Source organism: Podarcis erhardii (assembly GCF_964252035.2).
Source record: "Podarcis erhardii genome assembly, chromosome: 2".
NCBI classification, from domain to species: Eukaryota; Metazoa; Chordata; class Lepidosauria; order Squamata; family Lacertidae; genus Podarcis; species Podarcis erhardii.
The window spans coordinates 39,916,850-39,942,543 of NC_138498.1; the positions used below are offsets into that span (position 1 = coordinate 39,916,850).

The 25,694-nt window shown below is 44.0% G+C and overlaps 1 protein-coding gene across 1 annotated transcript in view; it reads left to right on the top strand.

The window, feature by feature from the left end:
- METRNL (meteorin like, glial cell differentiation regulator) overlaps nt 1–24,842 on the top strand; it is a 30,483-nt gene extending 5,641 nt beyond the window's left edge. Inside the window, exons 2-4 of the mRNA XM_081848767.1 lie at nt 1,627–2,015; nt 20,887–20,946; nt 23,762–24,842. Of these exons, the coding sequence (XP_081704893.1) occupies nt 1,627–2,015; nt 20,887–20,946; nt 23,762–24,078 (766 nt within the window). The 3' untranslated portion in view covers nt 24,079–24,842. The remainder of the gene's footprint in view (nt 1–1,626; nt 2,016–20,886; nt 20,947–23,761) is intronic.
- Nucleotides 24,843–25,694: the final 852 nt, after the last annotated feature.

The following is a 25,694-nucleotide window of genomic DNA, read 5'->3' on the forward strand; positions in this document are numbered from 1 at the left end:
TATATCTTCCTTTCTAGATAACTTTACCCCCGCTGAAGAATGATCACATTTTGGAGCAGGAATAGTATTTTGCTCATATGATGTTGATAACGCAAACTGCTTTTAGGGGGAAATACAGCAACTTCTTCGCTTGATGCAACCACAGTAAAGTCATTACTAAAATGTAGATTATCTGAGGTTTGATGGGTTGCAGAGCCCAGTTAGCATGCTGTCAACTGCTTTGCCCTTGAGAATGCCAGATGTGCTTGGGTTAAAGGAATGGGACTTTCATGTATGTTGGATTTTTGAACCGAACACTGTAGCCACTGTAGGTAGTGGCTCCCCTGGCATGACTGTAGCCGCACAACATCCCTGTGAGTGAGACTGTGACTTCATTTTTGTAAATGTGGGTGATAAGGGCACAACTAGTCAAAATCAGTCAGTTCCTCCTTTTGAGAAGAGGGGTTTGAATCCAGCTCAGTGTAACAATCTGCCCACCACCAGACCACACTGTGGCAAAGAACACTGTCTGCATCTCATGTCCCAGCTGAGTGATGCAGATCTCCAATATATCAAGTGTTTCTTTGTGTTGGTGGGCAAAAGCACAGAGGTCAAGAACCAGCTCCTTCTCCCACAAGCATCTATGCTCTTGATGTGGCTTTCAGGATTATTCAGCAGCATGTGTTTGTAGACAGTATTATGATGATGATTATTAGAATTTGACTTTTTTGGAGCTTCCTCATGTAACCTCTGAACAGAATGTTATACTGACATTCCCAATAATGTCAGCCACTTCGCTCTTAAATGGAAACCATATGTTGGGCTGTGTGCTGCTTCCTATTCCCTCTCCTCCTTCCCAGTAATATCTCCCACAACTAATTTTAAACGCCGGTTGAGCTTAAATATGTATCCTCTTCTTCTCCCCCGCTCTTGCATAGCAGCAAAGTCATTTGACTCCTGGGGTTTAACATCACTTATATTCTCTCAATTGTTTCATCTGCTTTCACAAGTTGCTACACTCCAGCTCCTATGAGCTCCAGTCAGCATGGCCAATGGTCAGAGATGATGGGGTTTGGAGTTCAATAATATCTGGTGGGAACCAAAATTTGGGGAAGGCTGATTTACATAAACATGGGGAGATTTGGGTGGCTGGTGTGAATGCAGTGGAGGACTGAACAAACCTCAGTGTTACCTGTTATCCACAGCTTTTGTGAGCGAGTTGCCTTGTCACTCAACGTCTAATATAAATGTTAATAATTTGAACCTCCCAAAGATGTTGCATGGCCCCAGATAATGGAAATTATTATTGCAACCAAAGGGTAGCCAATGTGTGGTGTCCTATATATGTTGTTAGACTCCCAATTCCCATCAGCCCCAGCCAAGCATGGTCAGTGTTCAGGGATGATGGGAGTTGTAGTCTGTGACATCTGAAGGGTACCATGTTGGCTACCCTTGTTGCAACTTTTTCAGTTAAGCACCAGAGTTGAATTCACAACTGAAAGCCTTTTCAAACTTCATGGCCTTGCCGTGTTCCGCAGCCACTATTTAAATCCCCACAACTTATTTATCTGAGCATATACAGTATTCTCTTGAAATAAATGGAGGCGCTCTTACAGTAAATTCTCCATCTTTCCTTTCCTCCCCCAGTGGACTAACACACGAGTCTCACAAAAAAGATGTTGAACAGGTCTACCTCCGCTGCGCCGAAGGATCCATAGACTGGATGTATCCCACAGGAGCGCTGATAGTGAACCTGCGACCCAGTATTGTATCTTCCTCTTCCAAGCATTGGACTGTCTGCATAAAGCCCTTCAAGGACTCCGCAGGAGCAAATATTTATTTGGAAAAAACTGGAGAACTGAAATTGCTGGTCCAAGATGGGGATCACAGCCCCGCCCGAGTGCATTGCTTCAGCTTTGAACAAGGCGGACTCTTTGTCGAGGCCACCCCTCAGCAGGACATTAGCAGGAAGATCACAGGCTTCCAGTATGAACTGATAAACAAGGGGACGGCATCCGATTTGCACATGGTTTCTGGTAAGTTGCTAGGCAATCCATTGCAGTTGCACTGTCCCGGTTTTGAATGCTCAGTGTCTGCTAAAGTGAATGTCAAAATAGTACACTGGGGGGGGGGGCTACAGTCCATCAGTTGTCTGGTTACGCAAAGTAGCTGGAAAGAAAGTTATACTCTTCAGAAATGGTTGTGGTGAAGAGGAGCTCCTAGGAAGAAAAAGTTGCTAATGTTAAGAAATAAAAAGATATTTCTTACCTTTCTAGCAGGTCAGTGTTATGCAACTTTGCTTTTTGCTCCTGAAATGAACAGCCTGTGTTCACTGTATTATTATTTTTTTTACCTCAAGGTACCAAGTCACAAATCCCCTGCCCTTTTTTTTAAAAAAAATATGATTGCTTTCTCTCTACCCCACACCTTGTGTACAGGTATGAATTGTGAGACAGGCCCCAAATCAAAATGATAACATAAATGACTGAAAAGAGAGGCCATGAATTGTAAACTTGGAGCTACTTTGCACATGATATTCTTCCCAGTAGGAAAGTGCATGCACCTCATTGGGAGAATCCCATCAGCCTGTTGTCCTGCATGTACAGTGGTTCAGTGGCAAGTGATTCAGCCAATTGTTGCTGGACAAAGACTTCCTTCCTCATTCCACTCCTATTGTTCTGCTTCTGTTCCTCCTATTCCTTGACCTAATTACTCTTTTGTTGCAAAGGAGTGGTTCTTCTCCTGGGGCAAGGCCTGCCTTATCACATCTTATAATCTCCTCAATCTCAGTGAAGATGTACAGTTGATATGATGCATTTTGCCTTGTGGTGTAATTTAGCGGTGCCTCTGTGCCTTCAACCCAAACAGGCCTTAGGGACCCACTACTTAGGTTTTCAGCCAGATATTTGTGTGGTGGTAGTGCTGCTGTTGTAACCCACCATGGAGCAGGCCATGGCCCAGTACTGAGTTCTGAACCACCATTTTTACACTAACATCTTTCAAAAGTTTGTATCTTCATGTGTTCTGTTCCCTCCATCCTCAAAACTGCATTGAATAAAGAATGCATGGCATGGCCTAAAGAATATGCGCTGAGTTATTAACAGCATCCTAGGGGGCATGGATACCTTTTGTACCAAACGGGGAAAGGCCAGGGCGCTGCTGGGTACTGTCACCAGTTTTCAGACAAATTCATGACTGGGCACCTGGGTTGGGCTGGTTGTGGTCTTCAGAGCTGAAATTTCACATTATATTAGGTCAGTTGCTATCCTTTGATTCTGATGAGACATGATACAAATGTTTTGTGGCTATCGAAGCACCACTTAATAACCTGCATTTCAAAGTCAGTTTTACACACACAACTTTTGAGTCCAGCTCCTATATGTGCTTCAGGCATTCTTTTTGGTGTTTTTTTTTTGTCTTTTCGAGTGGAAATTTTCGGTTCTGCAAAGTAATGTTGGCTGTCTGTCAATTCAAAATGTGTAGACTGCAGACATCTGTTTTTTTGGGTGACCTTGCACGTGTAACACTACTTTGCTTGCAACAGCTGCTGCAATTCTCTGCAGCAGCTGATAGGTGGCGCATTTGGCATTGCAACTGACTACTGGATATCTTGCTCTCAATTATGATTTTTTCTTTCTCTCTTTCTTTCTGAGATATTTTAAAGTTGGATATTTTGGAATCTTAAAATATTTCTAGAGACTTGTTGTTTAGTCGTGTCCGACTCTTCGTGACCCCATGGACCAGAAAACGCCAAGCTCTTCTGTCTTCTACTGCCTCCCACAGTTTGGTCAAACTCATGCTGGTAGCTTCAAGAACACTATCCAACCATCTCGTCCTCTGTAGTCCCCTTCTCCTTGTGCTCTCCATCTTTCCCAACATCAGGGTCTTTTCCAGGGAGTCTTCTCTTCTCATGAGGTGGCCAAAGTATTGGAGCCTCAGCTTCACGATCTGTTCTTCCAGTGAGCACTCAGGGCTGATTTCCTTAAGAATGGACAGGTTTGATCTTCTTGCAGTCCATGGGACTCTCAGGAGTCTCCTCCAGCACCATAATTCAAAAGCATCAATTCTTCGGCGATCAAGAGACTACATTGCAACAAAATCTGTTGCAGTGCATTCCTATTTCCGTGCAGTATTAAGTCCCACTTAATTTATTGGGACTTGAGGTATAAGATAGTAACTTTAGCATATGATTGCCTATATTCTAGCAAACCACCTGCTGATGATTTCTGTAGATTCAGCTATAAATTTATAAGCCCTTTTGCACACACTTAGTTCTTCCCCACTGAAACTAGGGAGAAATGAACCACACTCCATTGTTTAGTGTTGCATCTGAACCAGGGACCATGGTTTATTCTACTCCAGACAAACCATAATGATAAGCCAAGAACAAGCTTCAGTTCCAATGTAATGCTAAGCCAGGGATGGTGGTTTCTTTCTCCCAAATGTGAGCAGGAGGAATAAAGCAAGTGTGATCACCTCGGCTCATGGGAGGTAAGCCATGGTTCGTGGTTTACTGTGGTACACAAAGAAAGGCTGTAGCTAGGACCCATCAGTTAAATTCTAGTGATTGCGGTCTTTTTTTACACCACATTTACACCACATTCTTATGCATTTCAGGTGCAAATCCCACTGAGTTCAATGGAACTTGCTTCCAGGGATCATATGTAGTATTGCTGCTTTTGCCTTCCTTACTGACTAATGGGAGGTGGTAGAGTTCAAGAAAGGTGTGAATTGATCCTAGCTTGAGAGATAATAGTTTTGAAGGGCTAAAAGAAGGCAGCTGTGAAGTTTATGCTTAATGAGGTTTCACATAAGTTGAACTTATTTCCTCCTCCCTGCAGTCATGTACTCTCATCAGCTAAATGACTACTTGCCTCTCTTCCTGCACCCTTATGATATTACTGAACCCTGCCCTTAATTTTTTTTCTGCTCCTTTTCCTAACCTAGCTGTCATCAAAGCACCCGAGTCATCATATTAATACTTTAATGACCTGTTGTGCCCCCAGAATTATGACATTGCAGAGTGCATCAGCACATAAGCAGTGTTTGGCAGAGTGCCATGGTTTTAATTAGTAGATCCAGCATTTTATTAGTTTACACTCCTCCATTCTCAATCTGGGCTTTGCAAATGATGCCATGAAAACTAGACTTCCCCAAGCAAGCTTCTTGGAGCAGGGAACAAACACTGTGTTGTAAACCATGTTCTGTTGGTTTAGCCATATTCCTATGACACATACCCATTTATGTTCTGTGTTTTTTGGGAGTTTCATTCAAACACATGCTATACAGTGGACTTTGTTGTCATTTGATGTTAAATCCCAGGGCATAGGATTGGCAGAAGCCATGGCAGGTGATCTCCATTGTGTATGCACTTGACTTGGGTTCCCTCCACTCCATAAGTGAGCTTGAAACATTTTTTTGAAATGAGCAAAGATTGGGAATTACCTTTTTAATGAATAGCAACATGTGAGTTGTGTCTGCTGCTAGTTTCAGTGGCTGAAAGTGAATTACTGGTCCACTGGATGTATGCTGACCTAAGGCTGGAGTTATGTAAATAGGAAGGAGTAATTAGGCCGCATTTCTATATATGTGGCAAAAAGAGTGTGTCTGATGCTCATGCCACCCCCTCCTGTAAGCACAAAACCACAAAGTTCACATTGGACTGTGACGCTCAAAGTGAACTATATAACATCATCCAGGAGATACTGGTTTCACACACAGTGCTAAACCATGGCTTAGTGCTATGAGCAAGCCCTACACAGCAGCTTAATTCTGACTTGCTATGGTCTATGAAGCCACAGGCTATGTCTTGGTGCTATGTGCAAACCTAGCAACCTTTCCCAACCGTAACATGCTTAACACCTGCACGATCACCACCAGGTGCTCACTAAACTACCAAAGCAGAAGAGCAGGCAAAGAACAAGCCATCATCTGTGGGACAAATTGTTTGTTTGTTCTTTTTTTAAAAAAAGAACAAACAAACAAACAAACAATGGCTTAGCCTTATGTGTGAACCAGGCCACTGTGTGATGTGTAGGATCTAAGGGCAGAGCTACACGTTACAAATAACTTGCATTTTCTCTCTGTAACATCTTTTGCCTGCTTTCCTTGCATCAATATGCTACACATTTTCATGCCCTCATCTTTGGCAACCAGTGATGTATTTTTTTTTTTTTTTGTGGGTGGGGGCATAATGATGAATCAGGACATGGGGTAATTTGCAATAGAAATTCAACATGGGGCTTCTGAGTGTGTGTGAGAAAACAGCTACTTCTCCTAAGAAGAGGACAAAGTAGTGAGCAACTTCCTTTGAAATCTTCTGAGATCAGCTTGAAAGCTATATAGCCAGTGGCACTACCAACTGAGAGGAAAACTAATAAAATTAGAGACAGCCCCCTCCCTCCCTTTCCACGCTGTCTCACTCTCTCATATAAATCTGGAATGGGAACTTTACTAAAGCACTTGAGAATAAACAAAGAAGGTTTGGGGCTGAGGCTCGCTCAAAGGTAACCACTAAATGCGCACACAAAAATACAGTGCTGCCTCAAATCTTTCTTTCTTTTTTTTTAATGAAAGGAAGGAAAGTTGGGGTCCCTCACTGAGCTTGAATAATCTTTCTTTGCAGCTGTTCATCTAGGATTCCAATCCGCTTACTCATGTTGAAAAGCACTTTACTCCATGAGAGTTTGCTCTGTATATTCAAAGTGCTTTTTAAACTCCAAGCTCCTTAGTTTTCACTGGAAAACTGCTTCCCTGTGCCTTAGCCAAGATCTGCAAACTTAATTTACTGGAATTCAGAAATATAAGCCCCTGTTACCTTCAGGGGTTGTTCTGCATTAGGCCAAGTCAAACTTTAACAAACATTTCCTCTATCTTGATGGGATCTACTTCTTGTAAGGCAGGTCTGCCGGTTTATGGGTTTGCTAAATTTTAATGTCCGGTAGCGAGTTGAAAACATTTATAAATGCCCACATTGAAATGCCGCTCAAGTTAAGTGAGAACAGTAACCAGATTATTTTCCAAAGGTTAATGTTTGAGGAATATAGCTCTTGAAAAGCCTTTTCTCTGGTATGAGGCAAAAGTGTGGGTGAGTGGGAAAAAGAGATGAAGGATGGATGTGTACAGGTGACACACACACCTCAACAGTTGCACATGATGACATTTGGGACAGATTCTGGAAGGGCACAATCCCCAAGCAGGTGAGGAATGTCACAGAATGCCTGATAAGATACAGAAATTAGGAAGCTGCCTTAAATGCAGTCAGGCCACTGCCCAGCTAGCTCAGCATTGGCCACACTGACTGTAGCAGCTCTCCGTGGTTTCAGACCAGGGTTTTCGCCATCTCTACCTGGGGATGTCATGGATTGAACCGGAGACCTTCTGAATGCAACACACTCTGCTGAGCTATAGCTCTTATCCAAGGACATGCACTGATTTGAATTCAGGGTCTCTCTTGACCCTGTGATCCACACCAATGTATGGTTGCGGGAGAACCATGGTGTCCTGACTGTAAAAATGAAGCTTCCTCTCTTTTAACTGTGGTTAACCCTGGGGGAGATGTAACCATGGGTTAATATACAGAACAGAATGAAGGGAGGAATTTGCTTGTGGGGGGAGGGGATGGTGGAGAGCACACAGCCTGATTCCAAGGTATGAACCATGGTCAGTGGAACAGCATAAACACATCTATGTGAGCTTAGTATCTCTTGTGTTCCAAATACAGTGGTGCCTCGCAGGACGAAAATAATTCGTTCCGCGAGTCTCTTCGTCTTGCGTTTTTTTCGTCTTGCGAAGCATCCCTATTAGCGGCTTAGCGCTATTAGCGGCTTAGTGGCTAAGCGGCTATTAGCGGCTTAGCGGCTTAGAAAAAGGGGGGGAAGGGGAAAAACTTGCAAGACTCGCAAACATTTTTGTCTTGCGAAGGAAGCCCATAGGGAAATTCGTCTTGTGAAGCGCCTCGAAAAACGGAAAACCCTTTCGTCTAGTGGGTTTTTCGTCTTGCGAGGCATTCGTCTTGCGAGGCACCACTGTATAGCACCAAAACCAAGAAAAGCACAGGGGACGGTGTAAGCTTTGACATTTCTCCCTCCCCTCTCATCATGTGGAAAGGTGCTTTGGGGTAGAATGTATGGTCTGAGTAGGCCTAAGGTGGCAATAAAGTCACTTCTACGCCTTGCAATCCTGTCAATTAATAAAAGCTTATTCCCACCCCCACCTTTCCTCTCAGACACGGCTTCTCTTTCAAATGTCAAGTAGGCATTCGACTGAACCTTGTTTAATGATTCACCCCCACCTACCCTGTTCTTTTGGGCTTAAATTTTGTTGGCAGGAGAGGAAAGGGCGGAAGGATGTGTGAGCAAAAGAGAGTCACTTGCTGTAGCTTATTTGAGGCTGCACAGGACCCTGGAACCTGCTTTGCAGAGTTTTGCCTGCCAAAAGGCTCATAATGACCTTTTCACAAAAAAGCTACGTTTTCAGAGCCAAAGCAAGGTTACACCCAAAAGCAGTGGCCGGGAGGGGAGAGAGAGAGAAAGAAAGAAAAAGAGACACAGAGAGAGAGGAACCTCCCACCCTAACAGTGACGCATCTCATTCTGGAGAGGCCAAACAGGTTATTTAAAATTAATAAATGAGCACTTTTTTCCCCTTATTCTAATCCTTCAGACATACATGCATTTTAAAAAAGGTCAGCAGGTTCTGCGGGTACTCGGAGTAATATGATGCAGATTACTGGAAACACAAGCTTGTATTCTTGTTTTTGAAAGCCCAGTCAATTTTTAGCCAGCTAACATCATACTTGCATCTTTCTCGTGCAGTGCCCTTTAAAAAAACCCAAAACTAAAACTGATTAGGTGAGACATTTACAGGTACTTGTCTAAGTACTACAGCCCTTACCAGCCCAGTATCCTGCATAGGTTTTGAACAGTTCCCAAGAATGTATCTGCATGGGGTTTAGGCTGTGCATCTCCTGTTGATGTCAGGGCACCTGCCTGTATTCAGAATTTAGTATTTGGATCTCATCCCCTTGAAGCTCTGAGATTGTTTCTGGATGAAAGCCCACTGAGTAAGGCTGATTCATGCTTGTGGTTACCCTGAGCAGCAGTATGGCTTGCTACCAAGTTTCACCTGCGGGATGAATAATGCAACAATTCACAGGCAACTGGCATTACAACACCCTCCCCCCCCCAAAAAAAACCCACCCTGAAACTTCAAGCCACCTTAATGAGGAGCAAATGAACTCTGAAGCTCCTTGCTGGATTTCTCAAAAGTGTGGTCACTTTTGCTGATGTAGTTTTATTAGGAGACAGAGAAAATATGAGGCTGCTGTCCTATAGGAAGGCATGAGCTTTGCAGAGTTTAATGGCACTTGGGTCTGAGTACTCACATACAGGATCAAACTGTTGAAGAAGCAGGTTCCTAGCACTTGATGGCAGAGATTAGTTTAACTGTGTGTGCCTTCTTGAATTCAAGGAGCACCAAGCAGAATTACCAGAGGGTGGGATTTCTGTGCTCTGCATGGCTCTTCATCCCATTCCAGGGCTTTAGCAGAAACAGAATAAATGTGGCATGATAAGGATATTTTATTTAGGTTGCAGAATTTGGATTACCTTGCATCAGAATTTGGGGTTATTGGGCACAGTGTACACAAAAGGCAGGTCCCCTAGAGTGAGTTGATGTGGCAGTCTGAAATGATTACGGTACACAAGGGAACTCTTTGGGTTCAAGGGTGACTTCTCTGAAGTTTTGCTGTAATGCAAGAAACATTTTTATTATTATTTGAGACCAAAAGAAGGAAGGGCTAGATCTCTCTCTCTCTCTCTCTCTCTCTCTCTCTCTCTCTCTCTCTCTCTCTGTGTGTGTGTGCGCGCGTGTGTATGGCAAAATCCTATTTTGTGGTAATTCACATTCATTTCATTGAGATTTGGCCCAGGAGAACAGCTTCGTGGACTGCATTTTCCCTTTTAGTCAGCAGCCACTGTGGCACGTTCCACGCTTCAGCTAAAGCCTTGTCTGCGTTTGCAATTCCAGATGTTGCTATAATTTTGCCCAACATTCTGTGAAAAAAGTCTGAAATGAACCAAAATCCATGCCTCCTCCTTCACACTTCCAGCCTCTCTCAGAAACCGCTCATAAAAGATTGCTTAGGTTATTTTGAAAGGCTTCCTTAAACTTTGATCTTCTTTCACTAACTTGCTTTCCAAGTTTAACTTTAACCAGCTCCTAGTCATTTAATTCAATTCCACTCCAATCTGGATTCCATATGGGGCTGAGACACTTTCCTGGCAGGGCTCCAGCTTGGGTTAATATATACCAGGGCTTAGTTTTATTGTCCTGATACCAGAGGGCAAGGGAAAGTTATTTTTGTGCTCAGCAAAATAACAGATAAGAACTTACAAGTATAAAAGGGCAGGAAACTTGTGGTGTGCCCACAAGCCACCCCCCTCCTTCTAACTAAATGGAACAAGATAGTTCTAAGATCTTCCCTTTTGTCCATAGCAAACAGGACATACAATGCAGAGTATAGACGATCCAAATTTCTGAAAGAGAGATCAGTTGAGCCAGGGAATGATGGTTTGGGACCAGGTTTTAGTGTGTTCACAGCACTATCAGTAAAGATGATCTTTCAATGACTTCTGATGTCAGGGCAAGCTCTAGTTTCCTATTACTTCTAAACTGGCTGACCTGTACCCTTCTTCTGTGATGGAGGTTTGGGGGCATGTCTTGCCCCCAGACCTATCAACCAGGTTGCATTTAGCAGCATGGTCCAAAGGGAGGTCTGTGATCCTGCACAGAGTTTTTGATTGCAGGGAAGTTTTGGGACCCTTTGTACAGTGGTACCTCGGGTTACATACGCTTCAGGTTACATACACTTCAGGTTACACACTTCGCTAACCCAGAAATAATGCTTCAGGTTAAGAACTTTGCTACAGGATAAGAACAGAAATTGGGCTCTGGCAGCGCGGCGGCGGCAGGAGGCCCCATTAGCTAAAGTGGTGCTTCAGGTTAAGAACAGTTTCAGGTTAAGAACAGACCTCCGGAATGAATTAAGTACTTAACCCGAGGTACCACTGTATTTGCTCCCTCCGTCATGAGATGGAAAAGGCAGGGCTGGTGTGCACATGGTGACTTGTTTAGAGCCACAAAGCCGCGACAGGTTTTCGGTTTGAACCCATGTCTCCCTGGCCCAAGGTTTGACTTCCTGCTTTTTCCACATTACACAAAGCATTTTCCCTTAGGAAGGGTCAAAAGAAACTAAAGCAGTCCATTCTTTAGGACACAGACCAAGCCCTGCTGCGCATGGGGTTCCGGACTTGAATTTTCTAAAAAAGCAAAACAGGTTAACCTGTAAATACGTTTAATGAAATATCATAGTCCCAGCGGGCAAAGTCAGTCGAAGGATGCAGGGATCGTTTTATATGTTGAATGTTCAAAATGAGACGAATTGTTGTTTTTCTTAGCTTTTTTTACTTTTTTATGACAATAAGCCACAAGCCTTAACAGGAATGAAAGAGAATTTGAGATTAATAACTTTGTCAAATCCAAAAGAACCATTGAGAGTGCTTAAGCCTTGTGAATATATTATGTTTTCTTCAGGCCCCAGTTGTAGTGGCAAACCCCAGGATCCTCACAGTGAAACCTTAAGCTTTCCTCAGGTGTGTGTTGCTCTGGTTTTTAGTGGACTTGTGCCAGAGACCAGCAGACATTGAACCCATTCACCCATTAAATCTTAGATTTGAGTGTGCTGATATCAAGCTTCTGTATGACTCTGGTCTAACGCAATTACTTGTCCATTGAAATAGTGAACTTGTTGAAGTGTTAGGGCAAGGTTGGTGCACTTTTATGATAGGAGGCAAAGGGGCATTTCACAGAAACAGTGAGAGAATCTGGGACTTCTGGGTCACATCAAGAATGGTGTCGGTGGGATGTCCATTTTCTCAGTGTGGTGACATGAGAGAGATCATCTCCTTAGGTAACATGGTACTCCTCAAATGTTGCTGGACTGTAATTCCTATCATCCATGATGGTTGGTCATGCTGGTTGGGCATGATAGGAGCTGGAGTGGTTTGTTTGGGGAGAAGCACTTCAGATTTTTGTAGCACTAGAACTATTCAGGAAGCATCTCTCCCCCTCCCCCATTTTTGCATACTAGAGCTTCATTTTGTTTTGGAGTTGTGGCTTTTTGGCCCTTGAGTGCACCCTACCTAAAACAATTCCCAGCTGTTCATAGTTTTCCCCACCATCTAACATTTCCATTCCAGTCAGATTTGATCATAATTGTTGTCAACCTTGGAGAAAATTGGACTCTCTGAACCCACATATAATTACAGAAGAGCCACTAGTGTTGGAACAGATTTCCTTCCATAATGAATATAATCAAACTCTGACCACTGGTACTCAAACAGCTGCCAATAGTTGAGCAACCAGTTTGCCCTTGTCTCGATTTTGGATTGAAATAGTCGCTACATGTTGATTTAAATGGGCGTAAGTTTATGATCTTGCATCCAGCAATGGAAGCGTACATTGCTTTGATTTTTAATGAGGTTAGTACATATGTACCTAGGTGCAGGATCTCTGCCTTAACTTTCTGAATGTGAACGATAGAACTTTGGAACCACTTATGATTCCTCATTATAAGTTTCCAGTGTGTCTATTCCTCCCTGACATTCCCTATAATTTACACAGCTTTTTCTTATAAACATTGTGAGAGAAGCTAGTTCGTTTTGTTCAGCAGCTGGATGTTATTCTCAGTTCTGCAATTATGGCATAGTCAAGTTTATGGATGGAATGAAGATGGTGACGGGTCAAGAGAAACACAATCTTAAGTTCAGTGTGCCTTTAAAAAACCTTGTTTTTGTCAAATCCCAGAAGAAAACAAAAGTTCTCATCTACTGCTTTCATAGCTTTTCATTAATATCAGAAGCTGATTATTGTTTTTTACAGAGTTGGGGGGCATCAAATGACATCTACTCCAACCCTCTATCATTGCAGAAAGCCCACTACTCCGGCATCTCATTCAGACTCAGTTTAAAACATCTGAGAAGGGCTGAAATGTGTTGTGTCTGTTTGGCAGTCTGATCCACTATTCATGCCATTAAGAGGTTTGTCCTTAACCATTTGCAATCTAAATACTCCCCCCCCCCCCGGTAATTCAAACCTATTGGTTCAGATTCTACCCTTTGGAGCAACAGGAAAATAAAATTGGCATGTGACAGCCTCTTAATAGTCTCATTTGCAGACTAAATGTGCCTGACTCCAGCTTTTCATCCTAGAGCTTAGGCCAGATCCACACCATACATTTAAAGCACATTATTTCCCTGAAAGAATTCTGGCAACAGTAGTTTCCACCTCATAGAGATATCATTCCCCAGCATCCTTAACAAACTGCAGTTCCCAGGATTCTTAGGGGGACACCATGTGTGTTGAATGTGGCTTAAATGTAGGGTGTGGATCAGTCTCAAGGCCCCTGACCATCTTTGTTGCTTCCTTAGTTACATTCCATTTTGCTGGTATCTACCCCTTTGGCAGTGCCTTGGAGCAAAATGTTTAAAGGTGGTGGTCCCAGGGCTGGTGTTAGCTGTGGGGCTCCAGCAGCTTTCTGAAGGTGCTGGGTCTTAACGCTGGGCCTAGAGAAGAAAGTGGGCTTGCTGCATTTTGTTATTTTTGTTCTTTTAAGGTTTGGTGCATCCTTTGCTGTGTAATCACGAAATAACCTGTCTTAAAAGAACTGTCACACAAATTACTGGCCCCACTCTTCCTTGTGCTAATATTAGGAACACAAAAACCCAATAGTGTACATTGCACTTCTCACTCTGGAGGAGCTCTAATGGCAAACCTACCTCCAGGCAGTAGCTGGAGGTGAATGACTGCCGGCAAGAGAGGCTAGACCATGGGGTAACTGAAATCTACATATTGTGTAATGTAGATGATGAGAATTCCTCAGTAAGACATGTTAACCTCAGGGGGAAAGCTGCAAGAAATAATGTAGACTTTTGATCACCTTGCCCTGACCCAGGAGTTTTCATGTCCATTTCTTCCTGTTGCAGAGAAGTACTGTAATTGAAGGAAATAAATGTTCTACAGTGTTAGTTAGGGACGCGGGTGGCGCTGTGGGTAAAACCTCAGTGCCTAGGACTTGCCGATCGTATGGTTGGCGGTTCGAATCCCCACGGCGGGGTGAGCTCCCGTCTTTCGGTCCCAGCTCCTGCCCACCTAGCAGTTCCAAAGCACCCCTAAGTGCAAGTAGATAAATAGGTACTGCTTTATAGTGGGAAGGTAAACGGCGTTTCCGTGTGCTGCGCTGGTGCTGGTTCGCCAGAGCAGCTTCGTCACGCTGGCCACGTGACCCGGAAGTGTCTCCGGACAGCGTTGGCCCCCGGCCTCTTAAGTGAGATGGGCGCACAACCCTAGTATCGGACACGACTGGCCCGTATGGGCAGGGGTACCTTTACCTTTACCTTTTACAGTGTTAGTTGGCTTGCAATAAAGCCTATTGCCATGGTTTCAGGAGAAACCAAGAAGTCACTTGGCTAAAGGCACCTGGGCCTACACTGCAGTTTCACAAGGCAAAATGTAAAAATATCTCCACTTTTCCTGTACAGAAGTAAACAGAGGGCTTTCAGATGCACTAGTTGGCAGTGGGGGTCAAGGGGTTGCAAGTGCGGGTAAGGGCTGCTTTAGGTTACTTCAGGTCACGACACTCCATCAAAGGAATTCCCAGTTGATTTGATAGCAAGCATGCACAATGCCAGCATTATGCCATGGTCTCTTTAGCAGAGTTAGCATCCGGCTTTGGAAATGGAGTGAAATTGCTTTTCTTTCTCTTGCAGATTGGATTATTGGGGAGCATATGTGGTTTTTATTGCTTGCTTGGGATTCTGAGCATTGGGGATATCTAAACCGCTGCCAAAAGCAGAAAATGCATTAGTAAGCGTGATGCATGTATTTTTTGTCTTCTTAAAATATATTTATATTGCTCAACATGGTGGCGGGGGGGGGGCAGGCTTTATTTTTCTAAGCGTGCAGGAGATTTGCTCATAAAAAGGTCTCTATTCATAAATCTTAGCTGTAAATGATTCCTTCCCATAGCAACACACAAACTAGGAAGTCAATATAAAGGTAAAGGGACCCCTGACCATTAGGTCCAGTCATGGATGACTCTGGGGTTGCGGCGCTCATCTCACTTTATTGGCCGAGGGAGCCGGCGTATGGCTTCTGGATCATGTGGCCAGCTTGACTAAGTCACTTCTGGTGAAGCAGAGCAGCGCACGGAAATGCCGTTTACCTTCCCGCCAGAGTGGTACCTATTTATCTACTTGTACTTTGATGTGCTTTCAAACTGCTAGGTTGGCAGGAGCAGGGACTGAGCAATGGGAGCTCACCCCGTTGCGGGGATTCGAACCGCCAACCTTCTGATCAGCAAGCCCTAGGCTCTGTGGTTTAGACCACAGCGCCACCCGCGTCCTTTTAGGAAGTCAATATAGAAGTGCATAAATGTGCTCCTCGTCGGCATCCTTTCGCCTCGTGAGAATCCTTAAGCACAAAGACCCATAATTTTTGATGGTCTGAATGTTGTTGGACTTTGAATAGCATATCATAGAGATTCTACATGTGCTTCTTCTCCTACCAACCCCCACCTTAATGCAGAAAGCACCTGGTGCACTGTGAAGATTTTATATAAGGTAATAAATGTTGGGGAACTTGCTCTTACATCTTTGTTACAAGTGATCTTAACTGTGGCATTGAGTAGACTCAAGCACTCACATGTCACAGAAGAGATTTGCCTATCCAGTGCCTGCCATCTCCACTGTGATAATGACTTCTAGGTGCATGCTGCTTCAGGTAGTTACATGACAAGTGCATAAAGGAAGGCACGAATCACTCAGACTTCTTCTAGGCACTTCCTTGTAGCGTCTAAATTAAAGCACCCTTTGTCAAGCATGCTCAAGAGTTGTGTACAGAAACCCCAAAGTAGTATTCAGTACTGTATATGCTTTCCCTTGCATTAGTTCCTTGTACTAATCAAGAAAGCATTCTTGCATCAAAGAGGGAACAATTTCTGTGCTCAGGCTTCTCTTCCTCTTGAAAAAGTTGTGCTTTGTATGTGTAATCCTATTATATGAAGTACTGAGCTGTATATAAATCATCTGGCTGGAGCAATTGGTTGGATTTGGAGACATAATCCTTCAGGTTGGGTCAGTGCTTCTCTGGGACCTTCTGTTCTGCAATATTAGATTTCTACGCTGAGGCAAGGAAATTCAGTATTCTAGGCACTAGCTAGCTAGGCCGGGGTGAGCACAAGGTAGGTCAGCATCTCTTGGTGGATCTTTGGGCGATTTTCAGTAGACCAGGAAGGGTTTTCTGACACCTAATTGCTTAACAATAGCACCTGAGTTAAGTGGCCGAAATGAAGAAAGCTGACCAGAAGAGGGCTTTTGTGTGAAAAACTCAGTTTAGTTCCCATGCTGAAACCCATATGTCTGTTGCAAGCACCAGTCTCTGCTTGGTGGGTCACAGGAATCTTATAAAAAGCAAAGGTTTGTCTGACAAGTCCAAAGTCTACCCACCCTCCTGACCAAAACCGTCAAATGTTACTTGTATTGGACTAGGCAGATGTTCTCTGGGAGTGGACTCTTGTTGTAGTGATGCCCTCTTGAGTTCCTTGTTCTGCCCTGTTATCCCTTGCAAAAAGTAATAAGCAAACTGGGCTGAACCTTTACTTGATTATCCAGAAATCCAGTCCCCTCAGTTTAGGAGTGGATGCCGAATTCAAACAAGAGTTTGCATTCAGATAAACAAGAAACAACCCAAGGTATCCTTTCCATCTAAGCTGCCTACTTACCTAGTTGAGAATTCTCCATGGGGAACAGTATCTGACCAGGTCGTAGGATTATGATCCTAAGCACATTTACTGGAATGGGTTATATTCTGCTTCTTAGGTCCAGGGTGGTTAACCTATAGCTCTCCAGATGTTGCTGGATTACAGCTTCCCTCATCCCTGACCATTGGCCATGCTGATGGGAGTTGTACTCCAACAACATATGGCTCGTCACAGGTTAGCTGCTCCTCCTGAATTTCTCAGCTGTTGTGGGTGATTTTCTCTATAGTAACAGAATACTAGTGTGCTAGCTAGCGACTCACGGGATACAGTGAAGTTGTAGAAGCAGCCACTGATGGATTCTATGAGCTGGCAGTGTGCACATTAATGCCTTTCATGTGGCTATAAAAAGGGGGCGGAGTGAGGGGCAACTGATTCACATCTTCTTAATTCCATTGAAATCAGTTGGACTCTTTTTCCAGTCCTGAAGAGCCAGTGTGGTGTAGTGGTTAGATAATCAGACTAGAATCTGGGAGACCAGGGTTCAAACCCCCACTCAGCCATGAAGTTCGCTGGGTAACCTTGGGCCAGTCGCTGCCTCTCAACCTAACCTACCTCACAGGTTTGTTGTGGGGATTAATTGAGGAGGACCATGCACACCACCTTGAGCTCCATGGAGAAAAAAGTGGAATATAAACATAAAATAAAATAAAATATGAGTTTAAGGATGGCATCCCAGACTACTTGTTTCACTTTTGCTCAAATGGAAAAAATATAGTCATTAAATAGCAGGTGGTATGAGAGGAGGGCAAAGGTTCTATAATCTTCCAGTGCTTCAGTTCTGTCTTAAGCCACCAATGAGCTTAATTTTGGATCCTTACTACAGTTGGAGGAGGAGGGTTTTCACGTTTATGATGGTTGCAAGTGCCTTGTTGGGATGACAAAGAAGGTCGTGTTCTTCACCCAACCCCCTTCCCAGTCTCTGGGCCTCTAGCGGGTAGATTTAATTAGCATGTTGCTAGATAGGGCAGACCTCTGAGAGAAAAGGAATTCCATAACTGAATAGGGTATTATAGAAACATCTGCACTCCTAACAGCACCCACCTTCTCCCGGCAGAAGTAGCTGGCCCCGTACAAAGAGCAGCTACATTCTTCCCTTGATTAGATTAGCAATAGGGTCTCTCTACTGCAGGGGTCAGCAACCCTTTTCATTCGTGGGCTGGTCCACCGTCCCTCAGACCATGTGGTGGGCTGGACTATATTTTGGGGGAAAAATAAAAATAAACGAATTCCTATGCCCCACAAATAACCCAGAGATGCATTTAAAATAAAAGGACACATTCTACTCATGTTAAAACAGGCTGATTCCCGGACTGTCCAAGGGCTGGATTGAGAAGGCGAATGGGCCGCATCCGGCCCCCGGGCCTTAGGTTGCCTACCCCTGCAATAGGGTCTCTCTACTGTTTCCAGCCTACATGGTTCTTGGGAGCTGTAACAGATCTGGCCTTCAGTCTCCACTTGATCTTCCTGTCTCAGCCACGTATGACACAAGAACCATTGTTTCTTGAAACATACTTGAATCAGCATTTTCTTAGACCAATGAGGTTTTGGAGCAGACCTACTACAGAAGATTTGTTTATGTGACTTTTTACATGGCACTATTCTAATTTCCAAATTATATCCCACTGTGTGTTTGTGTTTGATCACAAAGGTCACCAAGTAGTGGGGTGACTAGTGACTAGTGGGGTGCCACAGGATTCTGTCTTGGGCCCGGTCTTATTCAACATCTTTATCAACGACTTGGATGATGGACTCAAGGGCATCCTGATCAAATTTGCAGATGACACCAAACTGGGAGGGGTGGCTAACACCCCAGAGGACAGGATCACACTTCAAAACGACCTTGACAGATTAGAGAACTGGGCCCAAACAAACAAGACGAATTTTAACAGGGAGAAATGTAAAGTATTGCACTTGGGCAAAAAAAATGAGAGGCACAAATACAAGATGGGTGACACCTGGCTTGAGAGCAGTACATGTGAAAAGGATCTAGGAGTCTTGGTTGACCACAAGCTTGACATGAGCCAACAGTGTGATGCGGCAGCTAAAAAAGCCAATGCAATTCTGGGCTGCATCAATAGGAGTATAGCATCTAGATCAAGGGAAGTAATAGTGCCACTATATTCTGCTCTGGTCAGACCTCACCTGGAGTACTGTGTCCAGTTCTGGGCACCACAGTTCAAGAAGGACACTGACAAACTGGAACATGTCCAGAGGAGGGCAACCAAAATGGTCAAAGGCCTGGAAACGATGCCTTATGAGGAACGGCTAAGGGAGCTGGGCATGTTTAGCCTGGAGAAGAGGAGGTTAAGGGGTGATATGATAGCCATGTTCAAATATATAAAAGGATGTCACATAGAGGAGGGAGAAAGGTTGTTTTCTGCTGCTCCAGAGAAGCGGACACGGAGCAATGGTTCCAAACTACAAGAAAAAAGATTCCACCTAAACATTAGGAAGAACTTCCTGACAGTGAGAGCTGTTCGACAGTGGAATTTGCTGCCAAGGAGTGTGGTGGAGTCTCCTTCTTTGGAGGTCTTTAAGCAGAGGCTTGACGACCATATGTCAGGAGTACTCTGATGGTGTTTCCTGCTTGGCAGGGGGTTGGACTCGATGGCCCTTGTGGTCTCTTCCAACTCTATGATTCTATGATTCTAAGTAGCTAAGGGATGGAGACTTTCTTACTTGTGATCTGGTCCCCATGATCATGATTTGTGCAGAAAAAGTGCCAGGCAAACCTGATATTTATGAATGTGATTTGCTGAGGCTCCCATAACCATCCTCTGGCACACAGCTGCCATGATTATTGTGAAGCATTTCTGTACCTTGTGACAGGAGAGAAAGCAAGTAGAAAATGTCCCAGTCCAACAAACCTGGAGGGCCTGCCCAGATTCTGCATTCCCATAGTTTTAAGCCATAGAAAAGACCTACACCATCTTGAATTACCAGCTTGTCATGATCAAACTTTTCCATGTATCACTCTTCTCTTTTCACTCCATGCAGTTAGGTACGGGAGTGACTTTGGTTTAAATTTGCAGAGGAGTGCCAAAAAGGTGGCAGGCGTTCAAAACAAAACAAACAAGACTGAAGCCATGGCACTTGAATGGTTTTACACTGTGGCAATTATTAAACATAACCACCTTCCCCACTCTAGCACCTGCTTCCTGGATCACCCACCACCCACATTACTTTCCACTTAGATGACAGTTGTGTATGAGAGAAGAAATAAACCCCTAGAAAGGTTAATGATAAGAAAAATAGGATTATGATTGCAACCAGATAGCCAAATTAACTCAGAAGCAGGGAAGAACCTGCTGCAAATCTAGTCTTTAAAGCACGCGGGGGGGGGGGGGGGGAATCCTCAGACCCAGGGACCTCAACTGTGTCTATCTGGCCCTCTGATCTCTCCCCATACCACCTTCTCTCCTCCAGCCTTGCCTCTCGCCAGTCCTGCTTCATAACTTCCTTAGGTGTTTTTGTCTGGCTGGAAAATGTCATTGAAGTCTAATGATGCTTTTAACTTGCCTGGAGGGGGAGTGTGAGTAGAAACTAACCTCTTAGGTGGATGTGTTGCTACCAACACATAGGTGGATGTGTTGCTACCAAACTTTTAGAAGACATCTAAAGGCAGCCCTGTTTAGGGAAGCTTTTAATGTTTAATAGGTTATTGTATTTTAGTATTTTGTTGGAAGCCGCCCAGAGTGGCTGGGGAAACCCAGCCAGATGGGCGGGGTATAAATAATAAATTATTATTATTATTATTATTATTTTATTGCTCTGCCCATTTTTGCCACTGGCCCCACCCACCTTCTTGAAATGTATCATGTGGATATGGCCAAAGGTCCCTCCCCTGCTTGATAGGGCATTATTTCTGCCAAGCTAAAGATGTGAGCTCCCTGCATGCTGCTTTCAGTGGTGCATCAAGCATGACCTTTGAGGTTAATGGGTGTGGGTGTGTGTGCTTAGTGAAAATCCTTCGGTTTTTGTGGCATTCATGTTCTTGAGATACTGAAATGCCCTTTCTGTTTTCCTCAGCTCCCTGCCGACCTTGCAGTGACACGGAAGTCCTCTTGGCTGTCTGCACTAGTGACTTCGGTAAGTTTATTTGATTTCTCCGTTGCTGTTTCCTTCACCATCACTCTCTCAAACCCCTCTTTCCCCACTCCCTCATTGTGACAACCTGCTGGATTTGGCTTGCAGAGACCTCAGCAAACAGTGAGCAAACTGAAAGCTCCGGATTGCAACAAACAAGGGAGTCCTTTTCTTCCCATTTCGGAGTAAACAAAGTGTGTCCAGAAGCACAAAGGAGGAAAGGGAGGAAAGGGCTTTTATGGGTTTTAGCTCTGAAGAGCTTCAATAAAAGTCATTGTATTTGGCTAGCTCTTTTCTCTGCTGGACAAAGAGGGGCAGGCGGCAATAACAGAGGTAGAAGTTCAAAGGTTTTTAGGGGAAAGCATTAGGAATTGCCCTCTTGATGTTCCTAAATGGAACCTTAACAAAAGCCCAAATACTCAAATGCCTGTTTTCATATAAATGTGGGTTGGTTTTTTTTTTTTGGGGGGGGGGAGGTAAAAAAAGAAAAGAATGGATGAGTTTTACATGTTATCCCTTTATGGTGTGGATCGAGTAGGGCCCTTTTCTACACCATAGGCCTTTTTGTCCCCATAGAGGCCATCCCACAATGTGCTTTAAGAATAGCAGAATATGAGATGGGGCAGTCTGTGTCAGGATGGAATAGGATAATGCTATGGTGGTCAGGGAGCGTTGCGCCTAGCCATGTCACTATTGCAGTTTAATTTGGCCCATATGACTGGGCTCACCTTTCAGTAAGCTGGAAGTCCATGATGGGCAGTGAAACTAGATTTGAAAAACTGAAAGTTAAAACAGTTCCAATTCAAAGAACTGTCTGTGAGCTGTGAACCACTGAGAAAACAGATCTCTTTCATGTGTGTATCCACTGAAACTGTGCCATATAGTCTCATTTGTGTACATTCATACCTTGGGTTACAGACGCTTCAGAGTGCGTTTTTTCGGGTTACGGATGTGCCGAAACCTGGAAGTACCAGAATGGTTTACTTGCGGGTTTTGGGGGTCGCGCATGCGCAGAAGTGCCAAATCGCAACCCGCGCATGTGCAGACGCGCCGCTGCGGGTTGCGAACGAGCATCCTTCACGGATCACGTTCGCAACCCGAGCGTCCACTGTATATGAATTGCTGTGGTGTAAATGGCTCTGATCGGCTTTGTAAGCAGAGAGCATGCCAGAATATGTCAGCTTGATTGCTTTATTTTGCTCTAAATATATTTTGCCTGAGAGAGTCTGATACAGTAGTTCCTATTTGGGGTTTGAAAATTTCCAACACCCTGAGTTCAGCTACTACAAGGTATCCTCTTTCTGTTCAGCCTCCCCCAATGGTCTGCACACAATGATCTTATGCCCCCCCTTAGTGTCTGATGCCTCAGCTACTAATGTGTTTTAAAGTAAAGTAAAGGTATAGGACCCCTGACAGTTAAGTCCAGTCGTGAACGACTCTGGGGTTGCGGTGCTCATTTTGCTTAACAGGCTGAGGGAGCTGGCGTTTGTCCACAGACAGTTTTTCTGGGTCATGTGGCCAGCATGACTAAGCCGCTTCTGGCGAACCAGAGCAGCGCACGGAAATGCCGTTTACCTTCCCGCCGGAGCGGTACCTATTTAACTACTTGCACTTTGACGTGCTTTCGAACTGCTAGGTTGGCAGGAGCAGGGACCGAGCAATGGGAGCTCACCCCGTTGCGGGGATTCAAAGCGCCGACCTTCTGATCGGCAAGTCCTAGGCTCTGTGGTTTAGACCACAGCACCACCTGCCACCATGTGTTTTACCTTGCTTATTTCAAATGGTGGTATGTCTCTCGTGTTGGGGAGGGGGCTTTTCTTCATCCTGCTGAATGGGACCCTAGACTTCTGCCCTACCCTGATGCCGCCACTGAGAAAGACAAGTGGCTTTGCCCAACGTGACTTGTGAGGTAGCTGTTTTCCTCCTAGTGATCGTTAGAGAGCATTAAAGCAATTTTCCCACGCTTGGAATGTTAAGGAAATGTTGTAATGAAACAGCTGGGCATGTTGGGTCTTGGACATGTGCTGCAGATATAAATACAGTGAACAGAATGGGCAATATTCTGACTGGGGGCGTGAGGGTGCAGCACCCAGGAATTGCAGTGGGATTGATCTAGGTTAGCCATGGTGGAAAATGCTGCCCAGACAGGTGGCATCTTGCTGCAAGTGTTTCTCCGTGGCAGTGTGCCAGAGAATTCAATGTAAATGTTCCTGGGCCATTAATAGAATGCAACTGAAATGTCCTTTTCTCTCTGTGTGTATTTAATAACCTTAACCATGCAAACCCTATTCGGTGGTGCTTTCTGTAGGAGGAATTTTAAGTATGATATAACACTTTGTTGTGAATAACGTCTTCAAAAGAAGACAAATCTGGATGCCTGTTGTAAATTTAACATTTAAAAAGCTAGTCATGCAGGTGTTATGACTTCAGTGCAGGAATATACAATGAGGCTAAGAAATACTCTAAAGCAGGGTTGCCCATACTTGGGTCTCCAGCTGTTTTGGGACTACAACTCCCATAATCCCTAGCTAGCCGGACCAGTGGTCAGGGATAATGGGGACTGTAGTCCAAAAACAGATGGAGACCCAAGTTTGGGGAACTCTGCTCTAAAGGAAATGTGTTTTGAGGGCAACATCGCTTGAATTGTACCTCTCTTTCTGGTGGTGCCACCATCCATTGTCTTCAAGGTGCTGCTGAATCAGTTGCCCCAATTATAATCCTTATGCATGACCCAACTGATATTAAGCGGAATGTTAAGTGAATATATTTGCATGCATAAACCCTCAACCTAATTATGTGTCCAAATCTTTCTCCCCAGTTGTCAGAGGTACCATCCAAAATGTAATCAATGAGGAGGAACAGCAAGATTCCATCATTGACGTGAGTGTGAACAGAATCTACAGGCAGAAGACCAAGATCTTCAAGCCGGCAGAGGAGAGTGGGAGGTGGCGAGGACAGATCAAGACCCTGCTGCAATGTGGGGTGAAACCAGGAGAAGGAGACTTCCTCTTCATGGGCCACATGCACTTTGGGGAGGCCAGGTTAGGCTGTGCCCCTCGCATCAAAGACTTCCAAAGGATGTACAAAGAGGCCAAGGACAAAGGGCTGAATCCATGTGAAATTGGCCCAGACTGAAAATGGCATTCCTGAACCCTTGGGGCTCAGCCAAAACTAATTCTTAGTTGCTGCAGATGCGCTGATCTAAATGGAACTAATAACTTGGAGTGGAACAATCTGATGTCAGGAGTGACATTGTTCTCCTTTTTGGAGGTCCTTAAGAGGTGATTGGAGGAGCATCTATCAGGGAGGGTCTAAGTCTAGTGACTCCTGCTGAAGCAGGAGGCTGGAGTCCATGACCCTTGAGGTACCATATAACTGTTATGATCTTACGAAATACAAGAACCACAGAAGCCAATCCTTGAGGCCAATGGCACTGTTACACGAATGGAGGTACGAACCAAACGATCCAAGGTTGGACTGCAATCCCACATCTTGTCCACGTGAACTAAATTATTATTTTTTTGTAACTTCCTTAGGAAAATGACGGAAGAGGAAATGTGTCACAATCTCCATGTCTTAAAAACACCAGTCGACTGATGACCCTTTGTATCTTTGTAATACTAATGTTTTAAAAATGTGCTAAGCAGATGTAGCATTGTTGCATGACATAAGAGGATGACAGCATGGTAGAAGCCGGTGAAACCATCTTAACGTGGATGCTTTGTAAAAAGCTTGGTGTACAATAATTGAAATTGTTTCTTATGACAGAAATTTATGAAACCAAACACTTTCTTTCCTTTTTTAAAAAAATAAAATTAAAAGAATGTACAATTGCCACCTGCAATTTTTGCTCAGGCTGGTGAGTTGTTTCCAGAGAAATAAAAAGTTCCTGGATTTGAGCCAGTGTTATTGTGACTTCCATACATTCTTCCCTTCCCTGCTTTAAATTTTTCATGGTTCAGGATGCAAAGGTGCTGTTCTGTATCAGAGAGGTGACAAAATACTACTTAACCCTCATGCTTCCCTTGTTTCATGTTCACACATGTGCCAGGTGTCTGCACTGACTTCTGTCTGGGTACAAGTTACGGTGTCAGTCTTGAAATCTAGGACCCTGTACCACTTTTTCCTTACCTTCCATATAACATTCCCAAGATTTGCCAAGAATGCCACCTTAATTATGCCAGCCCTGCAGAGATTCTAATACTCAAAGACCTATAGAAGAGATTTGGTAAGTGTCCCACCCTAAACAGAACTTGCATTTTGTTGGAAAACTCTGCGTGTATTTCAAAAGCATTGGAGGGGACAGCTTATAGATAGGGTTCATTGTTGTAGAGAGCAGCGTAACTTGCTATATGTATCCAATGACATTTTTAATAATTCTACCTGGGGGTGTAAGTTTGCTTGAACATTGGAAACATAAATATATTAAAGTCCGAATTATCACAACCACTTGTTCAGGTAAAGCTGTTACCTCTGCTCTTTCCCAGTTTTATAACTTTCAGCAGGTACGTGATTCCTCCGTTTCTCTTCTGCTTATCCTATAGGCTGAAAAGTTACACTCCTAAATTAAATCCAGGATGCTGATCACCAGGAATGACTTTGAATTCTTAGTTCCATTTATATGTGAAATGCGGTATTAGGACATTTGAATGAGTATTGCTAGAGAAGAACAGCTTGGATGGATGTTTGGCCACTTTTCACCAGATGCTGCTTTGCAACTAGGGGACATAATAAGATGTTTCAGCTAGTTT